The sequence below is a fragment of the Anas acuta genome, chromosome 10 (assembly GCF_963932015.1).
Source record: "Anas acuta chromosome 10, bAnaAcu1.1, whole genome shotgun sequence".
In the NCBI taxonomy this organism is placed as follows: Eukaryota; Metazoa; Chordata; class Aves; order Anseriformes; family Anatidae; genus Anas; species Anas acuta.
This window is the reverse complement of record NC_088988.1, coordinates 15,778,025-15,804,783: the sequence shown is the minus strand read 5'-3', so window position 1 is coordinate 15,804,783 and position 26,759 is coordinate 15,778,025. Positions and strand designations below refer to the sequence as shown.

At 40.0% G+C, this 26,759-nt stretch overlaps 2 protein-coding genes across 4 annotated transcripts in view; one reads left to right on the top strand and one right to left on the bottom strand.

Annotated features, from left to right (window-relative positions):
• Positions 1 to 6,924, bottom strand: part of RPGRIP1L (RPGRIP1 like) — a 70,940-nt gene extending 64,016 nt beyond the window's left edge. The window contains exons 1-3 of the mRNA XM_068693790.1: positions 6,620 to 6,924; positions 4,105 to 4,196; positions 3,184 to 3,325 (exon numbers count right to left, since the gene is read on the bottom strand). Coding sequence (XP_068549891.1) covers positions 3,184 to 3,325; positions 4,105 to 4,189 — 227 coding nt within the window. The 5' untranslated portion in view covers positions 4,190 to 4,196; positions 6,620 to 6,924. The remainder of the gene's footprint in view (positions 1 to 3,183; positions 3,326 to 4,104; positions 4,197 to 6,619) is intronic.
• Positions 6,925 to 7,136: 212 nt separating this feature from the next.
• The window catches only part of FTO (FTO alpha-ketoglutarate dependent dioxygenase), a 242,386-nt gene continuing 222,763 nt past the window's right edge, over positions 7,137 to 26,759 (top strand). Inside the window, exon 1 of one of the 3 annotated variants that reach the window (XM_068692991.1) lies at positions 7,137 to 7,237. In XM_068692991.1, coding sequence (XP_068549092.1) covers positions 7,199 to 7,237 — 39 coding nt within the window. In that variant the 5' untranslated portion in view covers positions 7,137 to 7,198. The remainder of the gene's footprint in view (positions 7,238 to 26,759) is intronic. The other 2 variants (XM_068692994.1, XM_068692993.1) reach the window with 2 other exon arrangements.

The window sequence follows — 26,759 nt, the reverse complement described above, 5'->3', positions numbered from 1 at the left end:
GGGCCAAACAATAAAAGCTACAATTCCACAAAACATCCAGTTATTGAAAGAATGCTAATAATATACAACATTCCAATGATGTATCAGTTACAGCATTTTAGGATTTAAATATACATTTCAGTTCTAAAACTGTTAAAATGTAGAGGTGGAGATATTTAAGAAGGTACTCAGGAAAAAGACTTAATAGTTCATATTACTGCACTCAATTTTATACTTGGTAAGTATTACCAATGTGTTTCAGAGAAGGAACAGTTAGCTGAAGAATAAAATTAGATACAGAGGGTATGGTTTTCATCTATCTTTAAAAGGATACAAATTTTGCTTTTGGCATCTCAAGAATTGTACCTTTGATTTCCTTTAGTTTTGATAAACATTGCTAAGCTAGAACAAAAGGCAGAGAGGGCACATGGAGGTGATGTAATATACAAGAACAGAAAACATACCCAGCAGTGAATGGAAAAAACTTGGCATATAAAGAAAGAAAAGGTGGCTTTGATGAGAAAGACAAGTTCAAGACTTTACAAAATTGGTCGCACATCTTCGACCTGTATCTAGTTTACAGGGAATCTATTTTTGCAGGCCCAAAAAGAAAATTGAAAATAAGGACACACTTCATTTGTTTAAAGAGGCTTGTTTTATTTTTGTATACTTGTGGACAGAAGCTTCTACTTAAAAGAACAAAAGTGAAACAAAAAAATCTGTAATAACTTTAGGATGTCACAGAACATTACTTGCCTGTAAGCAGTTTTCTTGTTTGGTTGTGTTTTTTTTTTTTTTTTTTTTTTTTTTAAATGTATTTCTACTGCAAATTCATTCCAAACTTCTAGTTACAAGGGTTTTTGGCATGAGGGATGCTGGGAAAGAAATGCAGCTTAAGGAGCTAAGATATTTTCTCTGGCAATCTAAACAAATGCTCTATTGAGAGTTTTGTATTTTCTGTGCCTTAAAATATTAATTCATATATTCCAATTTGGATGTTCTGTGTAATTTTACGTAAGTGGATAACAAGGGCATTTGGTACGTCATTTAACAGAAACACTGGAAATGCCATTTGGAATGAGCAACAATTCCTTTGGTCCACCATCTGGTATTTAATAGTAGCCTAACAGAAAAGATGGAAATTATGCTGGTCATTTTGATCCTGACTCACTGACTACTGAATCAACAGCGAAGAACCTTTTTAACTTTAGAAAGGTGTGAAATAATCCTATCTCATGAGGCAGTATCTTCAGATACCCTTTTGGGAATTGGTTAGTTTATTCAGTGAAGTTTAATCAGCATAGATATAGCACAATGTGAACACAGAATCAGAGTACTTCTGGATGAATTAGCCCTCCTGGAATACGGTAATACCATGAAGAGTTCTGCTGAACCCAGACTGGGATTGACAGCTCAGCACTGAATTGGAGCTAATAACCCTAAAGTTCCTTGTATATGTTTGGGTACACCGATACTGTGCACCTGATGCTACCTGGGGCTTCTTCAGGAAAGGTATCTATTACCCTGTAGAAAGGAGAGCTGACCATGTTTGTAAATGTATTTTGAAGTTAACAAGATGATAAAGGCTGTATGTTTGTCAATGTCTGGGAGGACAGAGAAGGATTAAAAGAGTAGAATATTTCTGTATAGGCCATTTTGATTCTAGAATGAAAGCTCAGATGTATAATTAGGCTTCCACAGCCTCTTCTTCATCTCCCAGAATACCTATCGTTTTTTTATACTCAGCATAGTTATGAACCCAAGCTACCAGCTTCAAAGTGGCAGAGATGTACTTCTCCAGATGGAGCTCTAAACACTGCCCATCATCAAAATATCCCACGCACCACAGAGACAATCAGAAATCAAAACAAAAATGAATTGCACTAAGTAATTTTTGCTATAGCTGAAAAAGAAAAAAAAATGTTATCTTATAATTTTGGCCAATGTATTGATATTATGATTCAGGCAGCATAAAAAATTATATACTGTGGCATGTAATTGGTAGCTAACTGTGATATATGGATAGCTTTCTGATCATAATGTACAGTTCTCCCTTGTTCACGGGTGCTAAACAGAAATAAAAATTAAGAAATGATGTCTTCTGTTCCATATTTTCCTATACAATTAATTTCTCCATTTGGAACTGAACAGTATACATCTCATTTGAGAGTGCATCTCAGTTCTCATCTTTCCCCAAAACAACCTAGAACGTGTGTCTCTTCATTTCTAATGACGTGGTGGTAGTAGCCCACATAGTACCTTCTCTGTGAATATTTTGTTCATGAACAGGATTAAGCAACCTTGCTAAGAAAAAGGTAAATGAAGAGAGAAGATGCTGATGCTTCTAAGTTACTTGTCCAAAGTCTATGTGAAGATATAAACACACACACAAAAACAAACAAACAAAAAAAAACAACAGTTGTAACAACAACAAAAAATTAGTAAAATCAGTTGAAAGAGATGTTTTGGTATTCATGTTTAATGCTCACATTCCTAATGGAATGAAACTAACTATATTAAGAAAACAGTGACACTGATTTCCAGATTTCTTTAATTACATGTTCAATTGAAAATTATATAATCAACATAGCCAAAACTTTAGACCTAATACTATTGCTGTATATTGTAACACAGATTAACACTGCTGAAATAATGCAAACAATACATAGCAACATCTACTTTTTCTTTTTTTTTTTGTTTCCAAATTTACCTTGAAATCCTTGAGACCTATTTAATTTTTCTTCTGACAGTAACCTCTCTTATCCTCCAAAATTTTATCATCCTTCATCATTGTTTTATGTCCACCTTGTCTTTTATTCAATAATTGTTTAAAATGTAAACTGCTCCAATCACTGCAACAACTCTTCTCTTTTGCCTAAACCCTCTTCAAACCTCAGGCATGATTATATGATCTGTTAAGTTGGTATAGTGACGTTGTTTCCAGGTGTTTTATTTGTACCAACAGAATTCTCCATTTCTTAGTTGAAAATAGCTTCACAGAACAACGATGCATCGTAGAATGTAATACAAGAAGCTTCAGTTGGGCAGAAGGGAATGTAGGATATACCAAGGCTTTCAGACCACTTTAAAAAGTAGTCTGAGAGAAATCTGCACTTTTTTATTTGATGATAATTAACGTTTGAAGAAGCAAAAGTGTTACTCTAAGCAAAAGTAAAAACAAAATAAAACTGTTAAAACCCATACCTTTTAATCTTCTCCTCTTGCTTGTTTGCATGCTGCTTAAGTAAGATGTTCTCATCACGTAAGCGAAAAAATTTGTCTTCCAGCTCCTGTCGACTGATTCGTGATATAGCTTGTCGAGCTTTAACATTCTGTGTAGTTGATTCTACCCAAACCAAGAATAAGTTACCTTCAGTATATCCAACACCATGTAATCCAGTCTCTCATTTTGCAATACTGAATATTGAAAGTTCTCATGTAATGTGATGTTTGTATGTGTTTGCTACTTTTTTTTTCAGATTTATTGGCATATTATTCACTTCCTTCTTCCTACCTCTTACAGATTAAAAAAAAGTAAATCAAATGATACTGCAAACTGATTACCTAGCTGACAACAAACAGAAAATAGTTTAGCAAAGAACAAAGTCAAACATACTGAAAAAATAAGATGACACACAAGGATAGTTTCTAATCTGTTTCACAGTAAACATACTCTCTTGAAACTTGAAAAGATTAACTCAGAATTCTGTAAATTCACTCAGATACAAGACCGAGATTAGTAATTCTATTCTAAAAGCAAGTTACTAGCATGTCAGAATGGCTTCCTACTTTTGGTTCCCATTTTGTTAAGTGGGTCTGGCCTTCTCCTCAATCAAATTTTCTTTTATTATTATTTATTTTATTTTTTTTCCTCCTGGAAGGATTAAGGTTATAGCTGAATGAGATTTGCCGTTTTTAGCATCTTGCAGCATTGCCCCTCTCATAACAAGTAATGTGAACTCAGAATGGGTCATAGTATCTTTTACCTTTCAGAATTTAATCCAGATTTGCAATGTTATTTGAACTTAATTTTGTGAGTGTGAATGTCAGAAACATTTTTAGAAAGAACCTAAAGAAGCCACTGATCAAAGTCTGTAACTGTAATAAATAGCAGCTGGTACAAACCATGTAATCCTCCGATTCCAACTAGAGTTAGACCCACATCTCTCACAGGCAGGTCCCCCACCGTTTCATCAGCTGGAACAGACATGGCTTATCTGTGGATAACAAAATTCATATAAAATTCCTCTCCATCTGTAACTTAAACTGTGAGACTAGAATGAACTACAATTACATCGTATAAAAGTAATGACAGATTCACTGAAATGATAGACTTGTACATTACTGTAAATGCTCCTTTCTCAATTGCTTGGCTCTGGGGACTATCTAAACTTTCAAGTTTAACATGATGTCAGATTTAATCTGTGCACAAAATATGGCTTCCTTTCTATTGTAATAACTCCTATTTTATTAAACGTTTGTAGAATTAGCTTTTTTTTTTTAACTTCCTAGTTCCATTGTTTTCAGCAATCTTTGGGCTAAGCCCATATTTCTAAGCACGTGTGGGAGAGGAACCTGAGTGTCTTTTTTTTTTTTTCTTTCTTTGATCGTTTGCTTGTTTTAAGACAGGTCAAGGCTTAAGGCATCAACTGGTAGATTGTAATGCCACCTTCCACACTTTGAATGGTGCTCTTCGAAACAGAGGTGCTGGGGGTTACGAAGTCATTCCAGCATTACCTACTATTCTCTTAGTCTTCTTTCAATCATGGTCATATGAGAAATTACTTTCTAAGACAGAGACTCTCCTATGAGCAATTCTCATAAATCTGAACTCATTTCTTTCTTGAGGCAATAGAAAGCTTAGCTACACGACAAAGAGAGATTAGGAAAGTATTAATGTGAGAAAGCAGCACATAAGTTTCAGTGTAATATATGAAGATACTTGTTAACAACTACTGCTTCTCCTTTACCAGTGCAGAAAATTGTATGTTGGCCATAAAGTCAATTAAGGCTGGAATAGCATTAAACAAGTTCTTTGGACAGTATTTTTTTTCTCCTCCTCCTCCTGTTACACTTTCTTTAGCTGAAGTAAAATCTGTAATAAATACAGAAATGTCTGGATTTGGGGAAATGACCGTGTACAGCAGCGACGCTATTAAATACCCGCATTACAGAAGTGACACAGTCTAATCCACAGACATTCCAGGAAGTATCTGTTAATTCTGTCACAACCAAAACTGCCTTTCTTCTGCCAATAAAGTCTTCTATCGCCAACAAGTCTCCTCATGACTTTATCCAAAAAGAAGGAAAAGGATTAGTGAAAGGGTAGTTTTCAACGAACCTTTAAAGCACAAATATTATAACTGTCTTAGTGAAAAAGAGTGATTTTAGACAGACATAGTACCAACCTGCATCCTGGTTTTAGGGAGGCAAAACATAATTCCACTTTGACATTTGTTTCATTAGTAACATCAGAAGAACCTATGTACCTAATAATTGCTAACAACCACCCTTTATGTTTTTTCTCTGAGGATACTTCAAACAGCAAATCACCTGTTACACGTTACAGTTCTTTAATATTAACTCAGCCTCAATCACAAACACTTAAAGTTATTTTCCTTGCAGCCAATGGCTCCAGCCTTATTTTCAAAAGCATTAGAGATTTCTCCACAGAGTTCCAAATTATTTCTTGGTAAAGCACTTCCCAAGTGATTAAATCTGAGAAAAATATACAGCAACATAGCTACAGAAGTGATGATACTTAAAAGTCCGGTGTTCCCTAAAATGAAGCATAAGAAAGCAAGAAAGATTTAAAAAAATATATATCTGTAAATGGACAGATCCACGTGCCACGCTGAACCTCAACAACTTAAACCAGCTTATTTGCAAGACTGGTTACCTTGAGGTCACTTCAGCACTTCTTGTTCCCAGCACCAACACAGTGCCAAATAACTTCACACACAAATAGAAAAATTTCCTCCATATCTCTGGGTTTAACCTAAGAGAATTTAAAGTTGGGCCTAAGTAAAAATTTTAGGTGTAGTACTAGGAATTACAGAAACAGTAACTTTCTTATACACTGCATGAGCTACAAGGCTGGTGCTGTTGTCACTTGTATCTGACAAACTGCTGTAAAAAACCGCATGCAAGTCTGCAGCGTTAGGCACGAGCAGACAGTAATGAGCGTGGATACCTGAAGTAGTAAAGTTGATGCTTTAGGCCCAAATTCTTACAAAACTCCCCAAAGCTCTCCCAATATCGTTCCCACATAGCAAACCTGAGGGGAGATTACTTCAGTTCCCACAAGTTCTCCTAGCAGGGCTAAGAGGGGGACTTCCTAGTGAAGCCACTAACACAAAAACCTTTAATTAATTCTCTCAACGTGCTTTTATAAGTTCACGAGGCTTGGCCGAGGCTACGACGATGCTTTTCTCACAGCATCACACTCCACCTCTCCAGCAGAAAAAAAAAAAAAAGGAAAAAAAAAAGGAAGCCCACCCACCGATCTTAGCCTATCACAAAGTATTTCCAGCCCACGTTCCTCCTCTGTTGACTCCTTCGAGATAACCGTTTGCGCTCTGTCAGGCTTGTCACCTCACATAACCTCACACACACACACACACACGATTTCAGGGGTCACCTGCAGCACGGAGAGCTTCTGAGGTGGAAAGGAGGCGCTACGAGCCCAGGGCATCAGGTCTGGGAGGAAAAATCCGTCAGGTTTCCCTGTGAGTCTGTCAGGACCCCGAAATAACGGGGCCTCGGAGCGCTCCCCTCAGGGAGCTCAGGCGGGGCGCCCCCCCCAGAGCCCACCCCTCGCTTTGATTTTTCCCCACACAGCCCACGGGAGGGCTGCGGGGCTGTTTAAGGACAGACAAACGGACAGACAGCCACGGGCGGCGCCCGGGGATCGCAGCCCCTCAGCGCCCCCCCCCCCCCCCGCCCCGTCCCGTCCCGTACTCACGGCTCCCGCCCGCCCTCCTCCTCCTCGCCGCCCGCCGTTAGCAACTGCGGCCGTTGCTACCCGAGCCGCGGCCCTTCCGGCCGCCACCGCCCCCCCGCTCCGCGTTGCCTGCCGGGAGTTGTAGTTCGGCCGGGGGCGCGGAGCCGCGCGGAGCCGTTCGGCCGGGACTACAGCGCGGGGGGCGCTGGGAGCTGTAGTCCGCCGAGGGGGGGCGGGAGGGCGGGAGGAGGCCGGGCGGGCGGCTGAGGCGGCGCCATGAAGCGGAGAGCGGGGGAGCGGGAGAAGGAGCTGAAGGTACCTTCCCGAGCTGCCCCCCAGTCAGGGGGGAGGCGGGCACGGCCCCGCAGCCGCCCCCGGTCAGGGCCTGGGGGCTGTGGCGGTGGGCCGGGTTGGTGGGGGGGGTGCCGGGGCTGTGCCTCAGGGCCCCGGGCGCTTCCCAGCCTCGTGTGGGCGCTGGGAGCCGCGCAGTGCCCGGGACAGGGGCAGGTGAGCGGGGCCGGGCTCCAGGGGGAGCCTCCCCTCACTGCAGCTCGCTCACGTGCCGCACCCGCTGTTCTTGGTGCTGCTGCGAACCAAATTCTGCTACAAGGCGTTATTCTGCTACAGGGGCAGGTCAGCGGGGTGGCAGAGCGGTTTGGATCGATGGGCACGAGAAGCCTGAGGCCAGCTCGTGGTGCCAGCGCTCAGTGCAGCGCTGTAAGGACACCCTGACCACGTTCCCTTCACTCTTTCAGCTTTTCCTCTTTGCTGAAGGACAGCAGCCCTGCACCATCACTGTGTGCTGTCATCTAAACACACACGTGGGTGTGAGCTGTCCCATCCAAGCCAATGCAATTCCATTGCACATAAGAGGCACTTTTTTTAAAAAAAAAAAAGAAAAGTCTGTACGTTTACTCTGTGCAAGGCCTGAATTCAACTTTCATACCACAATATATCTTAAATGTATCTGGGAATCATTAGGAGAGAATAATTGCTAGTGGTAAGATGGGAGATATATATATATACACACATCCATATATATATATATGGGTATTTAAGGTTGTAGGAAGTAAGAGGATGGAATTGAACCTGCCCTGCCCAAGGTTGTGGAGGATGAGCTGTGTGAGCAGGTACCAGGGGATTGATGTGTAAGGCAGGGGGAAGCCAAGCAAAAGAGTAGACCTACTTAGGTATTGTAGGTGCACACCTGAGAAGGGTGAAAGTTAAAGAGATCCTTCAGGAACATGAAGGTGTGAGTACTTAGAGGCTGGGTACTACTTGACATAGGTTTGGAGTATACTGATAGGGCAACAGAAGGAGCCTGCAGGGTGTCTGAGAATGAGGGATACGGAAGAAGAAAGCAGTGATACAAAAACATGGGGTTACACAAAAAATGAGCATAACCTTTCTCTTCAGGAGATCATCCTCATGTTACACTAATATGAACTGACCTTATTTTATGCAACTTAATTACAGGTGTAATCCTTGGGATGCTGGCACTAAGCTAGCTCACCCTTCGGTCCCTGAGTTTAAACCTTGCTCGCTAATGCAGCACACCTCAGAAACACAGACGGTGCAGGAAGCGCATCCTTATTGTGGTAGCTGTGCCAGGAGATCCATTTAGGTCTGGATCAAAATATTTCATAGCAAACCAAATAATAGTGAGGTTAACCCGACCTCTTCTGGAAAGTAGGATTTATGAGGCCTACTAATGAGGGGGAAGTGGTTGGATGGAGAGGCTGGTTTGGATTATGCATCTCCTGGCAATGTCTCTGCTCTGGAGAATGAAATCCTGAATAAAAGTTTGTGTTTTGCCATACTTGTGTACAGTTAAACGCTGTTGATCCAAAGCCTGGTGATGGGCTTTAGCTTTGTAATTATGCAGTATGTTTCTTGTGTAGGGTAAGCTGTTCTCTCTCTCAAACATTTATGCGTATAACAAGTTTTGATTTATGTTGTTGTAGAAGAATAACATTTCTGTTCCAAGGATGTGTGGTAGAATTTCCTCAGTGCGCCGTGCTGTTAGACAGCAATTTCCACATTGCAAATCACTCGATTGGATTGAGAGAGATTGAGCGTCCAGCAGAAATGAAACTGTCCGTGCTAATATCTGGTGTTCTTAGCCTGTGAGCGCTCCTTCCTGTAGCGGGAGGACACAAATTCATTACTGCGAAGCAAATCTGAAACAAGCTGGGGAATCATAGCCAGAAGTTAATTACACAAATGTCTTAAACACCATGATGGGGATGCTAGTTTCCTGTGGAATATGCCTCTGAGACTTAGGTGGATTGCAGAACATAATTAATCTTAAATTTTAAAGAAATCTTTAGAGATGTTTCGTGCTGTCTTCTGTTCTAGCCTTCCTCATAGCAAATACTAATTCTGTGCATAAAAACTGAGCTGTTGGACCAGGTGTTACTCATTAACAGCAGACATTTTAACTGAACTGTCCACCCCATGAGTGTGTGTTTTGGTTTTGTTTACCTAAAATTCTGTTCTAATTAGTTAAGTCATAATTATTTTTCTTCTTTGGACTGATGGTTTGAGTTATAGTCAGTTTACAGTAGACTTTTACTTCTGCTGGGCACCACATAAAATAAAAGCAAACATAAGCCTATTAACTGGTAGTCTACTTGGAATATTTTTTTCCTCTTAAACTGGAAGGAAAAGCTGCTTTGCTATTAGGCTGGTGTCTTGATTAGTTCATCTGTAACACACGCCTGTTCTCAAGACTTAATTTATCAAAAATGTTTGCAGTCAGTCTCGGTGTGACAGATGCCTAGTTGTAGCAAGTACATTTATATTCTTCCTCTTGCCACTATTTGCCTATTAAGACCCTTTGACGTTGCCATATGAAAGACGGGATGCTCAGCTAGTCTGAAGTATTATTTTCTTTTACTTGAAAAAGATTACATTGACGGGGCTGTGGAATAGACTGCTAAGCCCAGTTCACAATTACCTTTTGTAGCTGTTTATGCTAATTCACATTACTGCAAAGCCAGAACCAGCTACAGAGAATTTATTCCGCAGACATTACTGTTAAATTTGTACAGCTCCCAGTGCAGCTGGGACCCCGATCCAATAAAGTTATTGCTATACAAATAATAAATGCATCAATATGCACATATCTGAATATTCACAAGGGCTTTTACAAAGATATTCATGTGCAATTTCACATTTGTGAGACGTTAGACAAAGTGGCAAGGCAATATAAAGCTTTAAATAACTCCAAGCTTTGTGTGTGTTTTATTTACGAGGAGTAGAAGGGAACATAGTGGTTTGGCTGGGATTTCGATGAAAAGTCATGTTTCCTGCATCATCCTTATATTTGCTGGCTGGAAAATACTGTATGTTTGAGATGAAATAGGTTGCTTCAGCATATTAATGCTGAGGGGGAAAAATAGGCAAGTAATCTCAGAGCACTTACGAGATTTTAGGATTAATGGTGAAACGTTACCCGGGCCACGCAACAAAGTATATCAACTCGGTCGCATCAGAGTTTGTGCAAATATTACATTAATTTCTTGTTTCCTGTTATTGTTCTGCCTCTTAAGATATAAAAACATTAATTTTTCTAATTGACAGCTTAAATAGATTCTTTCAGAAGTTGTATTTAGGCAAATTAAAGTTAATGAAACAGCTTAGCTGCAGCTAAATAAGCCTGTTGTCATGTCATATTTCTGCGTAGGTAGATGGCGGGCAGCTTTTAGCAGAATCAGCAGCCAATATGCCAGCAGCAAGTTTTGTGGTAATCACATTATTGGCCCGTCTCGTTATTAATGAGACAATAATTAAGAAATAGTGTTGATAGTAACATAACACACGATTTGTGTGTTGGAAGTGGTCAGCTAGAAGCCTTGCATATGCAGTACAAAATAGAAGGAAGAATGAGTGGCCAGTGTTCCCCGCTTTTAAACTCATCGCGTTGCTGCTGCTGCTTAAATTGCCTCAGCTGCTAATGCTGGGACCATTACAGTAATGGACTCAGCAAATGAAGGAGAACCAAGACATACACACTTTATTACTGGAGGGGTAATTTTCTCTTCATCTGTAATAGCAGCAGTGCCTGGTATTGATCAGACCATCAAGATACTAATCCTCTGTAAAATTACTTGTTATAACTGAAAATGTGTTAATCCAAATCAGTCTGTGTCCCGACTTTCTACTTACTATTGAATACAGACTATTAGATGGTTTATTTTTTGTGATTTAAGGCCTTTATATCGATAACAGTAGGAGCTTCCTTTGGAAGAGTGGGTGCTTAATCTTAGCTATGGCCCAGGGTTGTCTTTTTGTTTTAACCACAACATCACCCACTTAATTAAGAAGCGCATCCCCGTCTTGGTGCGCTGAATTATACTGGTGCTTCAGACCCCCCAGATTTATTAAACACCTTGTTTTACGTTCAGTCTCTTGTTTTTTGCAGTAAATAAGAACAGATCTATGTTTCATGTGTTAGAGTCTTTTAGTGTCTTGGAGCCAAGGATGCAAGGAGCGTGGGTACAGAAAACACGATTTGGTGTTTCATTGCTTAGGGCTGCAACGCTCCTGCGGATGGGAGTAATGTCAGAGGAGCCCTACAGCAAGGGACTGCAGGTCTTCAGTTGGCCTGGCTCCTCATCATCTACAATGCGGTGGCGTAGAAGCTGTTCTTAGGTTTGCCATATTAGAATACGCACTCTGGGGCTGGCTTTGTGTTTTTTTATTATTTTTTGTATTTTTCCCTATATTTGTTTGTAGACCTGTATGCTAAGTAAGACTCTAAGCATATGTCTGTCACCTGTACGGCCTCTAGCCAAGTGACACCTGGGTTTTTGGCTTGGTTGTATGGCACAGGCGTAATGGTTGCTACACCAGTACCTCATAGGACATGGCTGTAGGAAGTAGCTCCATTAACCCTGAGCTTGCATTAGACTTATTTTAATTTAAAACAGCTCCTACCCCATCCCAGCCACTGGTAGCTTGGCAGCTTGTGGGAGGAGTTCCTGGTGGTTCTAGAAGCAGGACAAGATGCAGAACTGCTTCATGTGCTTAAAGAAGCCAAGTCCATGCATTTTATGAATTGGTGATTGTAGTATCAAGTTGGTATTTGCTCTGGCAAAACCAACAGTATGGGTGTTTCTTGTTTGTTTGTTTGGCTAATTACCACTCTCCTTTCTATTTTTGTCTTAATTGATTCAACTTCTCTCACTTAGGGTGTTTTCACATTTTTGAGAAGAGACAAGTATTTTTCTGGGTAGTCCTTCTCAGCGTGAGATTTAAATTTTTATTTTGCAACTTTATAGACACTCTGATTGAGTGAGCTCTGATTGCCTGCCAGCAGATGGAAAATACACCAGATATGTCTGTAGTAAATGCTTAAAATCCCATGCAGGGGAAGTTTTGGTATCCTATAGTAAAAAGCTTGGCTATCTATTCTGAATATTAATTGTATTTTCCGGATGTGGGGAGAAGCAAATCCACTTCTGTTAGCAGATGAAATTCCCTGCTACTTGCCTGGAAACAGTTGTGGAGCTGGTTGTGTTAAATGGAAAAGGGTGGTGTTCTTGTGCTTTTCAGAGCCTCTCCTTAGCTCCCGAATGGAAATACACTCATGGCAGTGAAAATAAAAATCTGGGAAAAGCAAACCCCTCCTCTGTTTCTTGTATTCATTGGATATATTTATGGGTAATTACAAGGGAAGGGCGGATGTTTTCGAAGATTGTTTTTGATAATTGTGATGGTTTTGATTTCTCGTCTGCCTTGTCTACCAACCCTTTCTCATAAAAAGTAGGAACTGAGCAGATGCTGTTTGCTTGATTTGTTTACTTAGTGAACAGCCGCTTCTCTAATTCCGAAGAGCACAGACGAGAGATGCGTACAGCAGAGCTGCTTGTGTGATGATAGTGGTTTGGAGGCGTTCGCTTACCCAGCCGAAAGCGACGCTGCCAAATATAAGATGAACTTAAAAGTTTTCTGTTGTCGTAGTTCGCAGCTAGGCTGTGGTTGAGCATGTTATGCTGGTATGTTCTTGAACAGCAACACTGAGACAAAGAAAATGATCATCTTTGAAGCTTTCCAAAAGCGTTGTACATGTAAGTACTTCAGTAAGCGTTGTCACTGGGTTTGTAAAATCGAGTTGAAAAAGGTTGGAAGGGCAGCTCTTTTTCTAGAGATACAGTGTCTGAAACCTTGATGATTGTTGTTATAACATACTTAATGATTGTTCAAATATTTGTATAACTTATATAACTTTTGTATTCATGAAAATTAAATTTAAAAAAAAAAAAAAGAGGAGGGGGCACCAGACCCACCAGGGAAAGTGCATTGTGGAAATCTTTTCTGTGTTCTGTGGAGAATAAAACTTTATGTGGATTGAGTTTTCAGTTTTGTATGAACACTTTTTCTGAAGAGGAATTTTCATTTAATTTAGAGAAATACTATTTTGCAAGCTGTTAGCATGTGACTTAATTTCAGAAAGCTAAGTGGTGTGCGTGTGGGTCATCAGACCCTGTTGTCTTCTGATTCTGGGGCTGGCTTATAGACGTAGCAGTTCCAGGAGGAAATCAGCATCTGTGCAATGAAGCTGTAGTGGAACATCCCTGTTGGGGATGCAGTACTGGGCCTATTGTCACTTCAATTTACAGATTTGGAAAAAGAAATAAAGAATTACACTTTTCTCTTATACGGCATGTAAGGTTCAGTTTCATCTGACAAGTTTAGTGAAAGCAAGAGAGGCCAGTTGTAAATGGTAAAGCTTGCTTTGGTGCCTAGAGGAATTGGTGGTCAAATTTGCACAGCCTTCACCTGGAGCAGAATTGGGCTCTGCAGTGTTTAATAACTCATCCATTTTTCAGATTATTCAATTAACCTTTAATGGCTCAGAGCATCCAAAATATCAGGTGACCCCCTTTTTAGTTGAGACTGAAAAGCACCGTAGTGTGTTACTGTATCCTGTTCACTCAGGAGTGAAGTGCCAAACATGGTTAGGAATATGTCTTACTATTTCAGGGGTGGGACAGATTGAACCCTACCTTTGTCTTCTGGGTATAAAATGATAGAGCTGTAGTTTCAAAACTTTTTTGAAGTTACTGGAGGCTTACTATGGGAAGAAACCGTTCTACCTTATTTAGTATACACTTTTTTGCCTTTGTACGCTTATACTACATTCTTTCTAAAAAGAATAACGTCTGTATCTCCTAGAACTTGCTCTGTTTCATTTTGCCCTTTTATCTGCTGCTCATCCCACCACTTTTATTTAAGACTGTAAAGTTACTTCAGTGTAACTGCTATTGTCACCTTTGCCCTCAGCTAATCAAATAGTTTACCTTGAGGGAAGCATTTATCTCCCACTTTCATTATTATTATTTTCGTAGCTGTAAAGATATATATTTTATGTCTGCAGAAGGCTGTAACAGTGAAACGAGGTATTGATCTGCTGTATTTGGCAATTTCTTTCCACCTTGCCATCGATATCATGTCAGCCTCTGTCTGTACTGTGGTTGACCTCACAAATAGCTCTTTATGTTCCCATTGGATTCAAATGATATACTATGCTCAAAACTAAATCAATGAATGATTATAAAGTTTTTAGTATTATTTCATAACCCCCAGGCAACTGGTACTTCATGCAGTGAATACATGAAAAGGTATCTGGTTAAAATATGCTGCTGCTTCTGTTCCAAGGCCTCAAATTGTGTTGAAATCCAACAACTCCTAATATTAAGCTCAGGGTCTGATTTGCATGTTTCCTTACAGATACTAAAATTACTGAAACTTCTGCCTGGAATTCCCTGGAGAGACGTGAGTCTACAATGGGAAAAGATTACTTCAAGCTAAGCCACCCACTGCAAAAATTTCATGCACTGGTTCTTGCTAGGGAATAACACAGTGTGTGTATGTGCTTTGGGGTGAAAAGGTGGAGGTAAAGAGCAGGTAAGGTTTTCATCACCAAAAAGTGAAGAGGAAGGAGTAAGCTTAAGCAGCTCTGGGACTGAAAGCCATTGCTTTTATTACTCTGTGGAGTGATACACCTTGTGTATACTTCTAACCGTCTAACAGGTAAAATTTGTGTTCAAATGCACATTAATATGTTGTTCTGTGAATGGAAATGGGATGCGCACAAGCACTTAAAGGGTTGAAAGCCCAATCAATTGATGTTGAAGTTGTCCAAGAAGCTTTTACAAATCTATCTCAAAGCAGTGGGCCCCTTGAAACATTCATCTGTGTTTGGGAAGAACTGGCTGAAAGTTGTGTACAAAGGGACATATTCATGCAAATTAAAGAATAGCTTTTAAAGCTGGAAGGATCTCAATTTGTACATGCTTGCTTCTGATGTGAATGATGTTGCAGCAGCTAAGGATGTGCTGGTGCTCAAAGGAGGTACGTGATACCTAAATCATGGGATGGGGAACAGCTGTGGATGACAGAATATTGAACACATCTCTGTGGGGTGTGTGTACCTAACAGCAGAATAAAAGCAGAACAAAACATTTAAATCCAAAGAGACTCTGTAGGAGAAAGTTATTTGGGGCCTTCATCATAAACAGTGAAATGACTGTCTTTCTGGATTGAAAAGGAGTTGGAGTTTACTTAGGTATAAGATATTTATTTTTTTTTAATGAGCATTTGTCAAACATAACACTCGTGCTATACATATAGGCAGAAAAATTCTGGAAAGATCTTGCCAAGGAGATGGATTTAGGGTAGAGCTTATTCTGAGACTCCATAACTGGCATCTTTTATGGTAGGCAACATAAAGCCACTGCAAATAGTACCAAAAGTACCAAATAGTACCAAATGATCAGTCTGAAACTGTAAGCCTGGAGTTTTTCTTAAATGTAGGAAAAAGTTTTTGATGTATTTCACTTGTTACGAAATTCACAAAAAATCCCCTTCTGTCTTCTCTCCAGGTAGGAGCCAACTGGTAGTTTTTACTCAACTAATTTTAGTTCTCACGTGGCCATAATAGAGCTGACCTCATGGGAGGTGAGGCAGGTCCTAAAGGCAGGTCCCTTCCATGCTTTCCAGCTACTCCCTTGTCAATCATTTAGCGTAAGATGGGAAAGTCAACTCTGTGGTTCGTTCCTTGCATCTTCGGTAGTAGGGAGGAGACTTTTTTTTTCCTGTGCTGACTAATTCAGAGGCAGTTACGTCCTATGGGTGTTCACTGCTCTTGTTTTTCCCTCTGACATGTGAAAAGCAGACCACACTGGTGATGCAGCTTTTGTTTCGTTTTGAGCATTGTAAAGCTGATGGTGATCAAACTTCCCAGGAGGAAAAGGACCCAGACAAATGTCAAGTTAGCACAGACTTCTCTGATTCCTTACAACAGAAGCTATTAAGCTTCCGTGTTGTCAAGCCTGGCAGCCTTTTGGTGTGTGCTGCTTTTTGTTTCCTGGATTTACACCACTGGTGTTTGAAAAATAGTCGTGTGATCCAGTCACATAGTATCGGTCATGAATCAGTGGGAAAGTGCTTATGGAGAGCATTTGCATGTGGAGGAAACTGAGGTAAAGGCAGTCGATGAGCTCTACCGATGCTTTGATTTCCTAGCAGTGTATTTTAAGACTTCAGAAGGTTTTTAACTTCTCTTGTGTTAGTAGAAAACCACACTTCTTGGCACCTTCCTCTTTAACATTTTTTTCTTGTATCTGTTATGGGGAATTTCTGTAGATTTGGGGACAGAATTATTTTGTATTGTTTCAGATCTGTGTTACATCCTGCACACTCCAGAGGTAGCAGTAACGTACCAGTAATTGTCTCCTGCAACCAGAAATGTAGCAGGAGATCTAATTCCCACTTTGGCCTTTTTCTGTTGTTTTCTTTTGTCTTTCCCTGGCCAGTACTGCAATTTCCAGTGCTTTGTTATTCTGTATACTTGCCTTCTGTGTTTCTTTGTGTTCTTAGAGTTCATATTTTCAAGTCACTTTCCATGAGCTGTTCTCTGTTGTTGCAAATGAGAGTTGAAACTTTCCTAAAAGCTCCTGAGCCCAGGACCTGGTACTTGGGAAAACTCCACAAAATCACCTGGCAGTGACAAATTTTGGTGCTGGGTCCCTGTAAATAATAGGGCTCTTAGTTGAGTTTGACCCTAAACTGTTCTGATAGTCTGCAGCTGTGGGTCAGCCTTCCTGAACCGCTTTAGATATGTCCTTACTGAAGTAGTTGGGATAGGCAACGTGCTTACCTTTTGCTCTTAGTGTATCCTCTCACCTCATATTTAGGTGTCCTTTTGTCTGAAATGATTTTATGCTTGTGGCTTCCTGAAAGCCATTCATTGTGATTTAAAAAGTAGGTTTGTCATTAACTACGATTTTCCGGTGTCGACCAGTATGGCTTGTGCAATAGAACATAGCAGTCTAGTCCCTGCCTTGAAGAGTTGGAGGGCGGTGTGACAGGCACGTGGCTTTACGCTTCACGATCCACGTGTATTCCTCATAAATAATGCTGATTCACTTTCTCTTTAGTTTGTGCAGCATGGTTTGCGAGTAAGGTCCTTAACGTGTTGGACAGAAATCAATACAAAGCGGTCGTGTCACAAACGGGACGATGCCAGTGACCCAGCAAAGAGGAACGAGCGGCTTGCGTGGTGATCTGTTCTGTTCAGGGGCAGGGTTTGGCCCTGTACGTGCGGGAGAGATGGACTGTTCATGAAAAGGGCATAAAGAGCTAACCCGCATGATCCTTTGTCAGCCTGGGAAGATTTAATGTCAGGCACGGTTTCGTGTGAAAGATGAGAGGCATCGCTGTTTATCTAATAATAAAACAAAAGTATTTCTATTTTTCCTGGAGTCTTTTATATGTTAATAGAGGCAAGTGTGAATATGATCACATAATTTAAATGTTAAGTAAGAAATATACATCTTTACTGGCAATGGCTTAAAAGTAAGATGTATACGTTTTATGCAAAACACTGCTATTTCATTGTTAATCATGCTGTTCGAGCCATAACTCCCCACAAAACAGTGCTTTTAAACAAATAGGAAATACTGTTATTGGACCATTCATAACAGAAATGCTTAGGATATTTAGAGACTCGTGCAAAGCGTTTATTTGCATGCTTTAATATATTCCCGTGTTGCAATATTAATGTACATGTGCAAAATTGCAATACCAGGTGATTGTGTTAACCCTAATTATAAAAAGTTAGGCTCTGCTTTTTACTACTGAAAGAAACCCGGGTATAAAAGGGGTGTGAGAGATGTAATTTTGGAAATAAATGCATGCCGTTGCATGAAAACTGAAGAAATCCCTGTGAAATACTTAAATACTGAAAGCGAGAAGGGAGAGTTCAGATGTCTTTCCCCTCACCCCTTACACCCTGCCAAGTCTGGCTTGCTTAAAACAACTGCCGGGAGTTGTGCTTAACGTTATACTTTGCATGCATTTGTGATTTGAAATAAAAAAAAAGTCCAAATTGTGACGGACAGCTTGAATGGCATGCTGTCAGTTTGGCTCTTCATGAATTGGCAGTGGTCTCATTTAGGACCTTCAAATATGTGTCTGCCTGGACAGAATGAGAACGCTTTGCATGTTCTTCAGAAGACAACCCCTCCTCGCTGCCTCGCAGTACTCAGTGGTGCATGACAGTTGCCCTTCATTGCTGTCTTCTTCGAGCTTAACCTTTGACCGTCCACTTAGTCGCTGCGCAACGGCTGGAGCAGGCCGAGGTGCTCCTGAATGACGGGCATCGGCCTGCAACGCGCCTGTCATTATTCGACTGTCAGAAGGAGCCTGCCATTGGGCTCCAGCAAGGTTTGAAGCAGCCCATGTGCAGCAGTCCATATTACTTAACTTCCACGACTGTCAACGGAGTGATCAAATGTGCATAAAAAATGTGTGCCGGACGCGTCTTTGATCATAATATAGGGAGATCGTTTCTGTGTGGCTAAATGTATTCATGCAACTTGCACAGGGCCAAGAGGTTGAATCGGCTGCCAGGGTAAAAAGTCAACTGCTGTCTCCTGTGGTCTAAGTTTCAGATAGCACGATTTAGATTTGAACAGCTCTGCCAGTTAAACTCTCAGCTTGTCTTGCGTATCCTCTCAGCTTTTCAGCCGGCAGTGTAAGCAGCAAGAGGCTAGACCAGTGGTGCCTGAGGTTAGCTGTCAAAGAGGAGAGCTACTTTGGATCTTGCTGTAATGTGATATTAGAGAAGGGGGTCAGGCTGTGTGATTTGTAAAGCAGTTGTGAGAACTTAAAATGACTGAAATATTGTTTATTTCAGGTACCTTCCCCCCCCCTCCCCAAAAGACTCTAAGAGAAGATAGAATTTATCATAATAAAGTAAAAAACCCAAGGCCATGTGAAATAGTCATTTTTCTCTCAAGTACAGTGCATAAAAGAGCATCAAAATTCAGTGTAAAGAACTGAATATATAAATCTGAAAATAACTAAGATAAATGCTTGACATGAGGCATATTTCTATTTTCTAACAATGAATGCTAAAGACATTTGGGCCTGAACCTCACTCTTAATCAAATGAATAGGAATTGTACCAATGGGTTAATTAGGAACGCAAGCTTGGTGTGCAAGCGAATCATTTATGGAAGCTATGGTACAGTAAAATACCAAGAATTACTTCACGTTTGGAAGAGTTGTATCCTGCTTTAACATCATATTCACTAGTCACGTGGACAAAACCATCTGTTACTGCAGTTTATTTCTTAAATGTTAAATGCATCTGTTTTTTCTTCTCAGAACATCCCAGTTCATTCAGATTTGAAATAGTGTATCAACATTACATCAGAGTATAAATGTCAACATTAAAAAATGAGATTCACTAGAGGTTGTTCATAACAGACAGCTTCTGTCCAAAGCATAAAAATAGCATTATATTGCTAATTGGCTATGAGATACACTTTTTTTTAAATTTTGAAACATCCTCATGTTAGTTAATTATAAACAATAAAATCACCCAAAGTGATTAAGTTGATTAGTGACAATAACTGTTCTTTTCAAGCTATTTTTCCCTGTATGTAATTTCAAAAAAAATTATTTTTTTTTGCTTACAATGCCATTTGCAAGAGACCTGTGTTCAGATGCACTGATCTAACAAATTAGATTGTGTCATGAAGATTTCTGGTTTTGATTGTCTTGCTCTTTATCTTAAATGCTATTCCTGTTTATTAAAAGTTTTACTGCTTGATTTCAGTCTTTGCTGATGCATTAATATGTGCCTTGCCTGAAATGAAGTATAAAATGCATGTGTTCAGATGGATGTTTGCATGCATATACACATGTATGTATGCATATAAAAAACGTACACAATTCTTTGGTGAGCAAAATGGTTGGCTAGTAGACATTAAAATCACGTTCCTCTAAACTTTTATTCTTGGTCACTATTTTTGTTACTAAGTTTTGGTTGATATTTCCCTCTTCATAGCTGGTGGAATACCTTCTGGTGAAGGAGAACTAAATTTTGTAAGGGTGTCCATGCACATATGCAACAGTTTAAGTATAAATATGCACATAAATAGTGCTTAAATGATGAACCATTGTTTGTTGATATGGTCTCTACACAGAACTGCTCTCTTGGCCTGCATAACTTAAAAGATGGTACTGAAACAAATAGAAAAATTAACTGGACTAATTTCCAGAATAAAGGAATATTATTTCCCATTTCAGGAAGAAGTTTTGTTCTTCCTCTGTAAAAATCAAGCTTTAATTTCTAGTGGGAGTTAACTTTACTGCTTGTAGCTGTGTTCCTGGGGGAAAGAAGAAATTGTGCTTAGAATCTTTAAGCACAAATCTTCCATTTCTCCTAAGGTACAGAACATCTGTTCTTCTAACCAGAATTTCTTTTGCCCTTTTTGAAGTAACATTTCACACTTCTGTGCAGAAGAAACTGACCATCCATCATGCAGTTTATTGCAAGTGCATTTCATCTTTATAGTTTTCCAAAAAGAAAAGTACTTTTGTGAATGTTCTCCACTCCTTGGTAATAACTGAGCAATTTGTGTTGATGTTCTTGGTAAGCAGATTCTTTTATCTCCCCATTATTTTAAAACCAGTTTATTAACAGAAAATGCAATAAAATGTAACTTGCCATGTTCAGATAGCTGCATATTTAGCAATCAGAAAGTGGCATTTTTCCCCTACTGTCTTAAACAATGTAAGGCGCATTGCCATAAAAGCATCTTTTAAGTTTAAGATGTTTGAACCAAATGTTTGAAAGCACAAGGACGATTAAAGGCAACTGTAGGTAAGTGTTGTTACTTTGTGTTCAGAGTTAGGATATCCTGACTGAAAGCAAAATGGTTTAAGCAAGCAGAGAAACTTCTGAAAGTTGTTTTCAGGAGGGCAGGAGATGTGCGTATGCTTTTAATTCCAACTTCTAAAAATGTTTGGAAACTGCGGACATGTGCTTGAGAGGTTAGACATGCATGATGCTCTGTGGTGTTACAGGAAAAAAATTAATCCAGTTATGCGAAATAAAAAGAGAGGTAGGTACCTTAAGTGAAGTGCTTTGTTGTCACCTACCTTCTCTGCAGTACAGATACCAGCTTGTCACAGAGGTTGAGACCTTTGTAGTGCATTCTTCCAGAGTACAAATCTGTCTCTCTTCTGCCTTTAATGCAATAGATGTGAAATATCTGTATTAGGTAAAATAGAGGTTAAGGCACCTTAAGGGCACTGAATTCTTATCTCTTTTTACTAGCGGTGGTGTCAACATGCACTAAAATGCGATGACCTACTCTCCTCTTTGATAAAAGGAAAATGACCTGTCTACTGTGGTTGGTGATAGAGTTGCCCGAGGCAGATTATATTGTCACCTTCTTTAGTATTGGTGTGTAGGAGAAAAAAAAAAAAAAAAAAAAAAAAGGCCAGGGTATTTCTGTTTACCATAGAAGTATTTGACATTTCTAGCTACTGATAAAATATACTCAGGGGTAGAAAGAAGGAACTGTTTCATGCCGCTAAACAAGGCTATGAAGAAATGTGGAGATTTCTTATTGTGTAAGCCATTGGTATCGCAGGACACATGATACGTATCAAGAGATTCCTTCTGACGACTTCAGACACTCAAGGTTCAAGTTCGACATTTAACCCTGCTTTCTGCTTGTCTGTGGCCTTTTTGTACATACACAAAAAAAGCTGACATATTTTGAGTCGTATCTTGAAGTTCTGATGCACCTGTTACGGTGCAACATGCGGGATTTAATCATGCACGGAAGTAATACAAGCACTTCAGTTGTTGTTTTGTGGAAATAAGTGGTCTCCGGTCAAAGACCAAGGACTCTGCAGCATTCCATAACGTTTATAGTTTTGTAACAATTCATTTAGCAGTAACAGAACAGACACTCAATGTAACCATGAGTGATGAGATGTATAATAATTTAGTTGATTTAAACTGCAGACCTGGAACACGTCAAAGCATTCAATGTCCTTTGAGCTATAAGTAATAGATCTGTGGCATTCTGTAAATCAAATGAAGGTGGTCTTCATGCTAATTGGGAACTGGATTTAAGAATGAAGGAAAGACTTCTGTTATGAGTTTTATTGATGTTTAAAATGGAGTGTGTTTCAGCAGCGGTCCGTGCTTTACAAGATGGTGATGAAATACTGAAGATTCTTCTCCTGTGAGTTTGTTGTGTCGTAACTTCCTTTGGTTTGAAAGCTCGGATTTTTTTCTGAAATAATGAAACAGGCCATATGATTTATTTACAGCATCCTTTTAGATGAGTGCAGTATCTGTTACCATTGCTTTATGAGGAACCTTATGGGCCGTATGCCTGCAGCAGGCACTTCCTTTTGTTACTTACCAACTGAAGTCTGAACATCCGAGAGAATAAATCAGTATTTTAGTACTTTGTTCAAATAATGAAAAGGTGTGAAGTAACCTTTATTTAACTTTGGAAAACTGAAAAATACATGATCAATGTAAATTCTGGCCTCGTCAATGGCCTAACTTGGTCCTTGCTGACTGCTGTTGAAAAAAAAAAATATCTTGTTATAAGAGTGAGACTTCACTGGATAGGAAGCTGCCTATCATCAAATTAGTGCTTGTATTACATTGTAATTTTTAAATCAAAATTTTTAAAGACAACTCTTTGTTCGCTTGGGCATCTGTTAGCTCTTGGTTTTGAAAGGTAAGGAACAGTAGTAATTAACGCTTTCAGGGTGGGGGGAATGGAAGGATTCTTTAATTTGGGATGTTAACATAGCTGTAATTAAAAAAAAAAAAATCCAACAAGAAGCGTGAGAACATGTGGCCTGCTGGTGTGTAAGCACCTGCTGGGACTTGGTCGTTGAGTCCTTTGAAGAGACACCTGGCTGTGAGTCTGGGCTGCTCTGTCAGAAGAGAGCATGTTCGGCACCTCGGCACTGATTTTTTTTTGAAAACCTTTGGCATGTGGAATCTACCCTGTGACCCTAGCCCTAATATTCTCTCCTTTCTGATTGACTTTTGGAAATGTTTGACAATTCCAAACCCTATCTGCACGTGCAAAATTGCAGCCCTTTGCACGCAGAATAAAAACTCAATGACTTCTTGACAGTGCCAGAAGCGTGATTATTTGCCATGCATAATACATTCAGTCACACTGTGCATATGCGGTGACAAAATGAGCTGAGGGGAATGAAGGATCCCCATGGATGATGCCTGGGCGAGAGCTCTTGTCTCGCTGTCAAGTGTGTTTGCCTCTCCCTAACTCCCTGTAGGGCTTTCTCCTTGGGCTCTCTGCCAAGTGCAGCATCTTCCCCATCTGGCCTGCACCGTGAAGCTGGACCACACCTCACCCGCTTTAGTCTCTGGCTGGTAAGTTCGTGCAGCCCTACCAGGAGGCAGAAAACACAAGATGGATGGCATTGTCCTAGGGCGCCTTTATGTAACAGTCCCTGGTGCTCGCCACACGTCGTCTTTTCCTGCTGAAGTGGCAGCGTGTGTAGAAAATCTCGTGTGGCATGCTGACTGCACAAACTCCTACCGTTGGTGAGTGCCTTGGATGCCCAGTCCTAGGGCTTCTGTTGTGATCCCTCTTCAAAACTTGCTGGACTCTTTGTGGCTAATCTTAGCCGTACTCAATTGTATTTACAGCAGGCCATACACTTCTCTGTGCTTCTGCAGATAATTTCTAGGCATTACTGTACTTGCGGCAGTAAAAATGTTAAGGTATTGGAGGTAATAAAAATTTGAACTAAGACCACTGAAGCTTTCAAACCAGAAAATTACCTCGATCTCTGTTCTGACACAAGCAGTCGCTGCTGCAGCCTCTAAAGCAGGATCACATGGTGCCTGTAAATGTTAACAAGAAGCCTTGGAGAACGTGGACTGACAAGGCAGGAGAGCTGTGTGACATGATGCTGGCAAAACTGCCTGTGTCGCATTTGTAGCTACAGACGTGGGAAGGTAGAGTACACTTTGCTAGCTGGAGTGTTGAGGCAGGTATAGCGATACGATGTCATGCTGCACGTATGCCTCTATCACAGCAAACAACATCTATCTATTTCTCATTAAATTAATAAATCAAGTAGGTTTTTTGCAGCTGTTTTAGGCACAAACTGGCAGGGATAAAATATAATGGGAATTCTGGCTGGTTTCCAGAGTTTATCAGTGATGAAAAATTGTAGATTAGTCTGTTTCTATAATCAGAACATTTCCACAATGGATATATTGTTACAGTTGTCGTTCTAGTTCTGATTATTACTCACGATGTCTATTGCAATTTTCTCATTATTATTGTTATTGAATTCCGTGTGTAATAGATGGAATTACTTTGTCCACCATTTATTTTATGAATAGCCTACAGAAACATCAGTGTTAATAATATTATCCACTTAATGTACACAACAGTTTATAATATGGATAGATGAATAATGCGTTGCACTGTTTAAATTTTGTTGGAATGAGATAAATAGATGCAGAGCATTTTTGTTGGTAAATGCACTGTTAACCTGATGGATTTTAAAAATGCAGGCAGCCTGTTCTAAGTGATTGCAACTACTCTTACCTAATATGTGAATAAAATGATGTACACTCAAAATTCTCTCTTTAAACTAAGAGGAAATTTTCCTTTTTAAAAGGAGGTGAGAGCACCTCCTGGTTTTACTTATTAAAGGTGCATTCCACTAATCAAGCGAACTTGATGGGAGACCTTTGGCAGTTTGGTTTCTTTGCTCAGTAGTATGTGTGGTATGTATTAAACGTGGCTAAACTCAACTTACCGGCTTGGTAAATATGACATACAGCCCTGCTTAAATAGGGGAGATAGCCTGGAGAGGAAGCGAAGTAAGGCCTTGCCCAGTGTACCTTCCCTTCTTCATTTAGCAATTTTGAATATTTCTTCTGTCTCATTTTTCCCTTTACAGATATACAAACTTGAGGAGCCTGAACAGCGGTATTATTTTTTCAGTCAACTGTTTTTGATTTTTTTTTATCCCCTGTTAGTTCATGGTATTAGACAATATTAAGACAAGTTTGATAGAGGCAATAGGTATTAGATCAGCTTGTAAGGCTATAGGAGGTACACTAGGATGTATAAGGGCTTAGGTACTCAAGATCTAGTCTGGGTTTGCCCAAGGATTCTAGGTGATCTTACAGAATACAGACCCACAACTATCACATCATGCGCTATGTGGCCGTGGTGGTTGGATCCAATGTATTCTGGGTTAGTTTGCTCCCCACACCCCCCTGCTACCTCCCCCCCAGCACGTAGGTCTTGAGACAAGCTGTGCCACGAACACCAGTCACTCGTTGTTGCTCCAGTAGCACAGTTCTCCTATTGCTTAACTGTGTAGGTTGCAAAAGAACTGAGATGTTTGGCATATTCGGTCTTGAATTTTCTGTGCATTTTTAATGATACTTCATAACTGTGCAGTTGCATCGTTTAACTGAGCGTGTGCAGCAAAATGTACTCATACCTCTTGTGGCAAGTTGTGTATGTCTTCACAGTTGTGTATTCACAAATTTCTTTGAAGTACTAATACTTCGTACATTCTGAGTTAGCGGAGGAATTCATAATGAGCAGTTATTGACTAGAATATTTGGGCTGATCAGACTGCAGAGAGCTATCTGGTATTTTGCTTCTAGGCCCCCAAAGTACCTGATGTTTCAATGAAAGGTAAAACGTGTGCACCGCGTACAACTGGCTGGAAGCAAAGCGTATGCATAATATTGTTGTTCGCTTTCTTAAGATGATGGTACCTATTCCTTGTTTGGGACCACCTGTAATTCTGTGCAAAGTAGAGTTCGTTTCCTTCCAACTTCAGTGTGACCATTTTCCCAAACATACTGAGAGCCTCTGGAAGTTATGTAACATTATTTTAAAAAAGCAAAAAACAAAAGCCAACGGCAATAGCACAGAAATGATATTTTAGCAGAACAGTTTTGGAATCTTCAGTGGTTTTCGGTTACTCCATCAGTTCTTTTTGCAGACTCTTTTTTTGCTTACTACAGAAAAATTACATCAAATGCAGGATAACAGAACACTGTCAAATGAAGAAGGTTTTATATGGACAGCGTTAGACAGGAGCAGGAAGATCCAGTGCACTAATAGGCACGCTCACATGAGCTACCTAGTCCATTGACAGTTTCTTCCTTTGTTCTCTCTCTCGACCCACTTTCTGCCAGTGATTTGTGACATATTTTGCAAGAGATCAAATAAGCCCTTGACACCTGATTGCAATGTAGTGCTTGTTTACAGTTGCATTTTTGAAGGACCTCTAGACAAGATGGAAGGTTTAATTTAAAGTAATTAAATTTGCATCTGCTCTGTGACAGGGATTTTCTTATGTATGCATCCTGTTGAGCAACTTTTACCGTAATTGGCCATGAAGTACTAAAAGAAAGATGCAGGTAGACAAAATCATTGTTGCCTACTACTAAAATCTGTCATTGTATTTCATAAGGACTGGC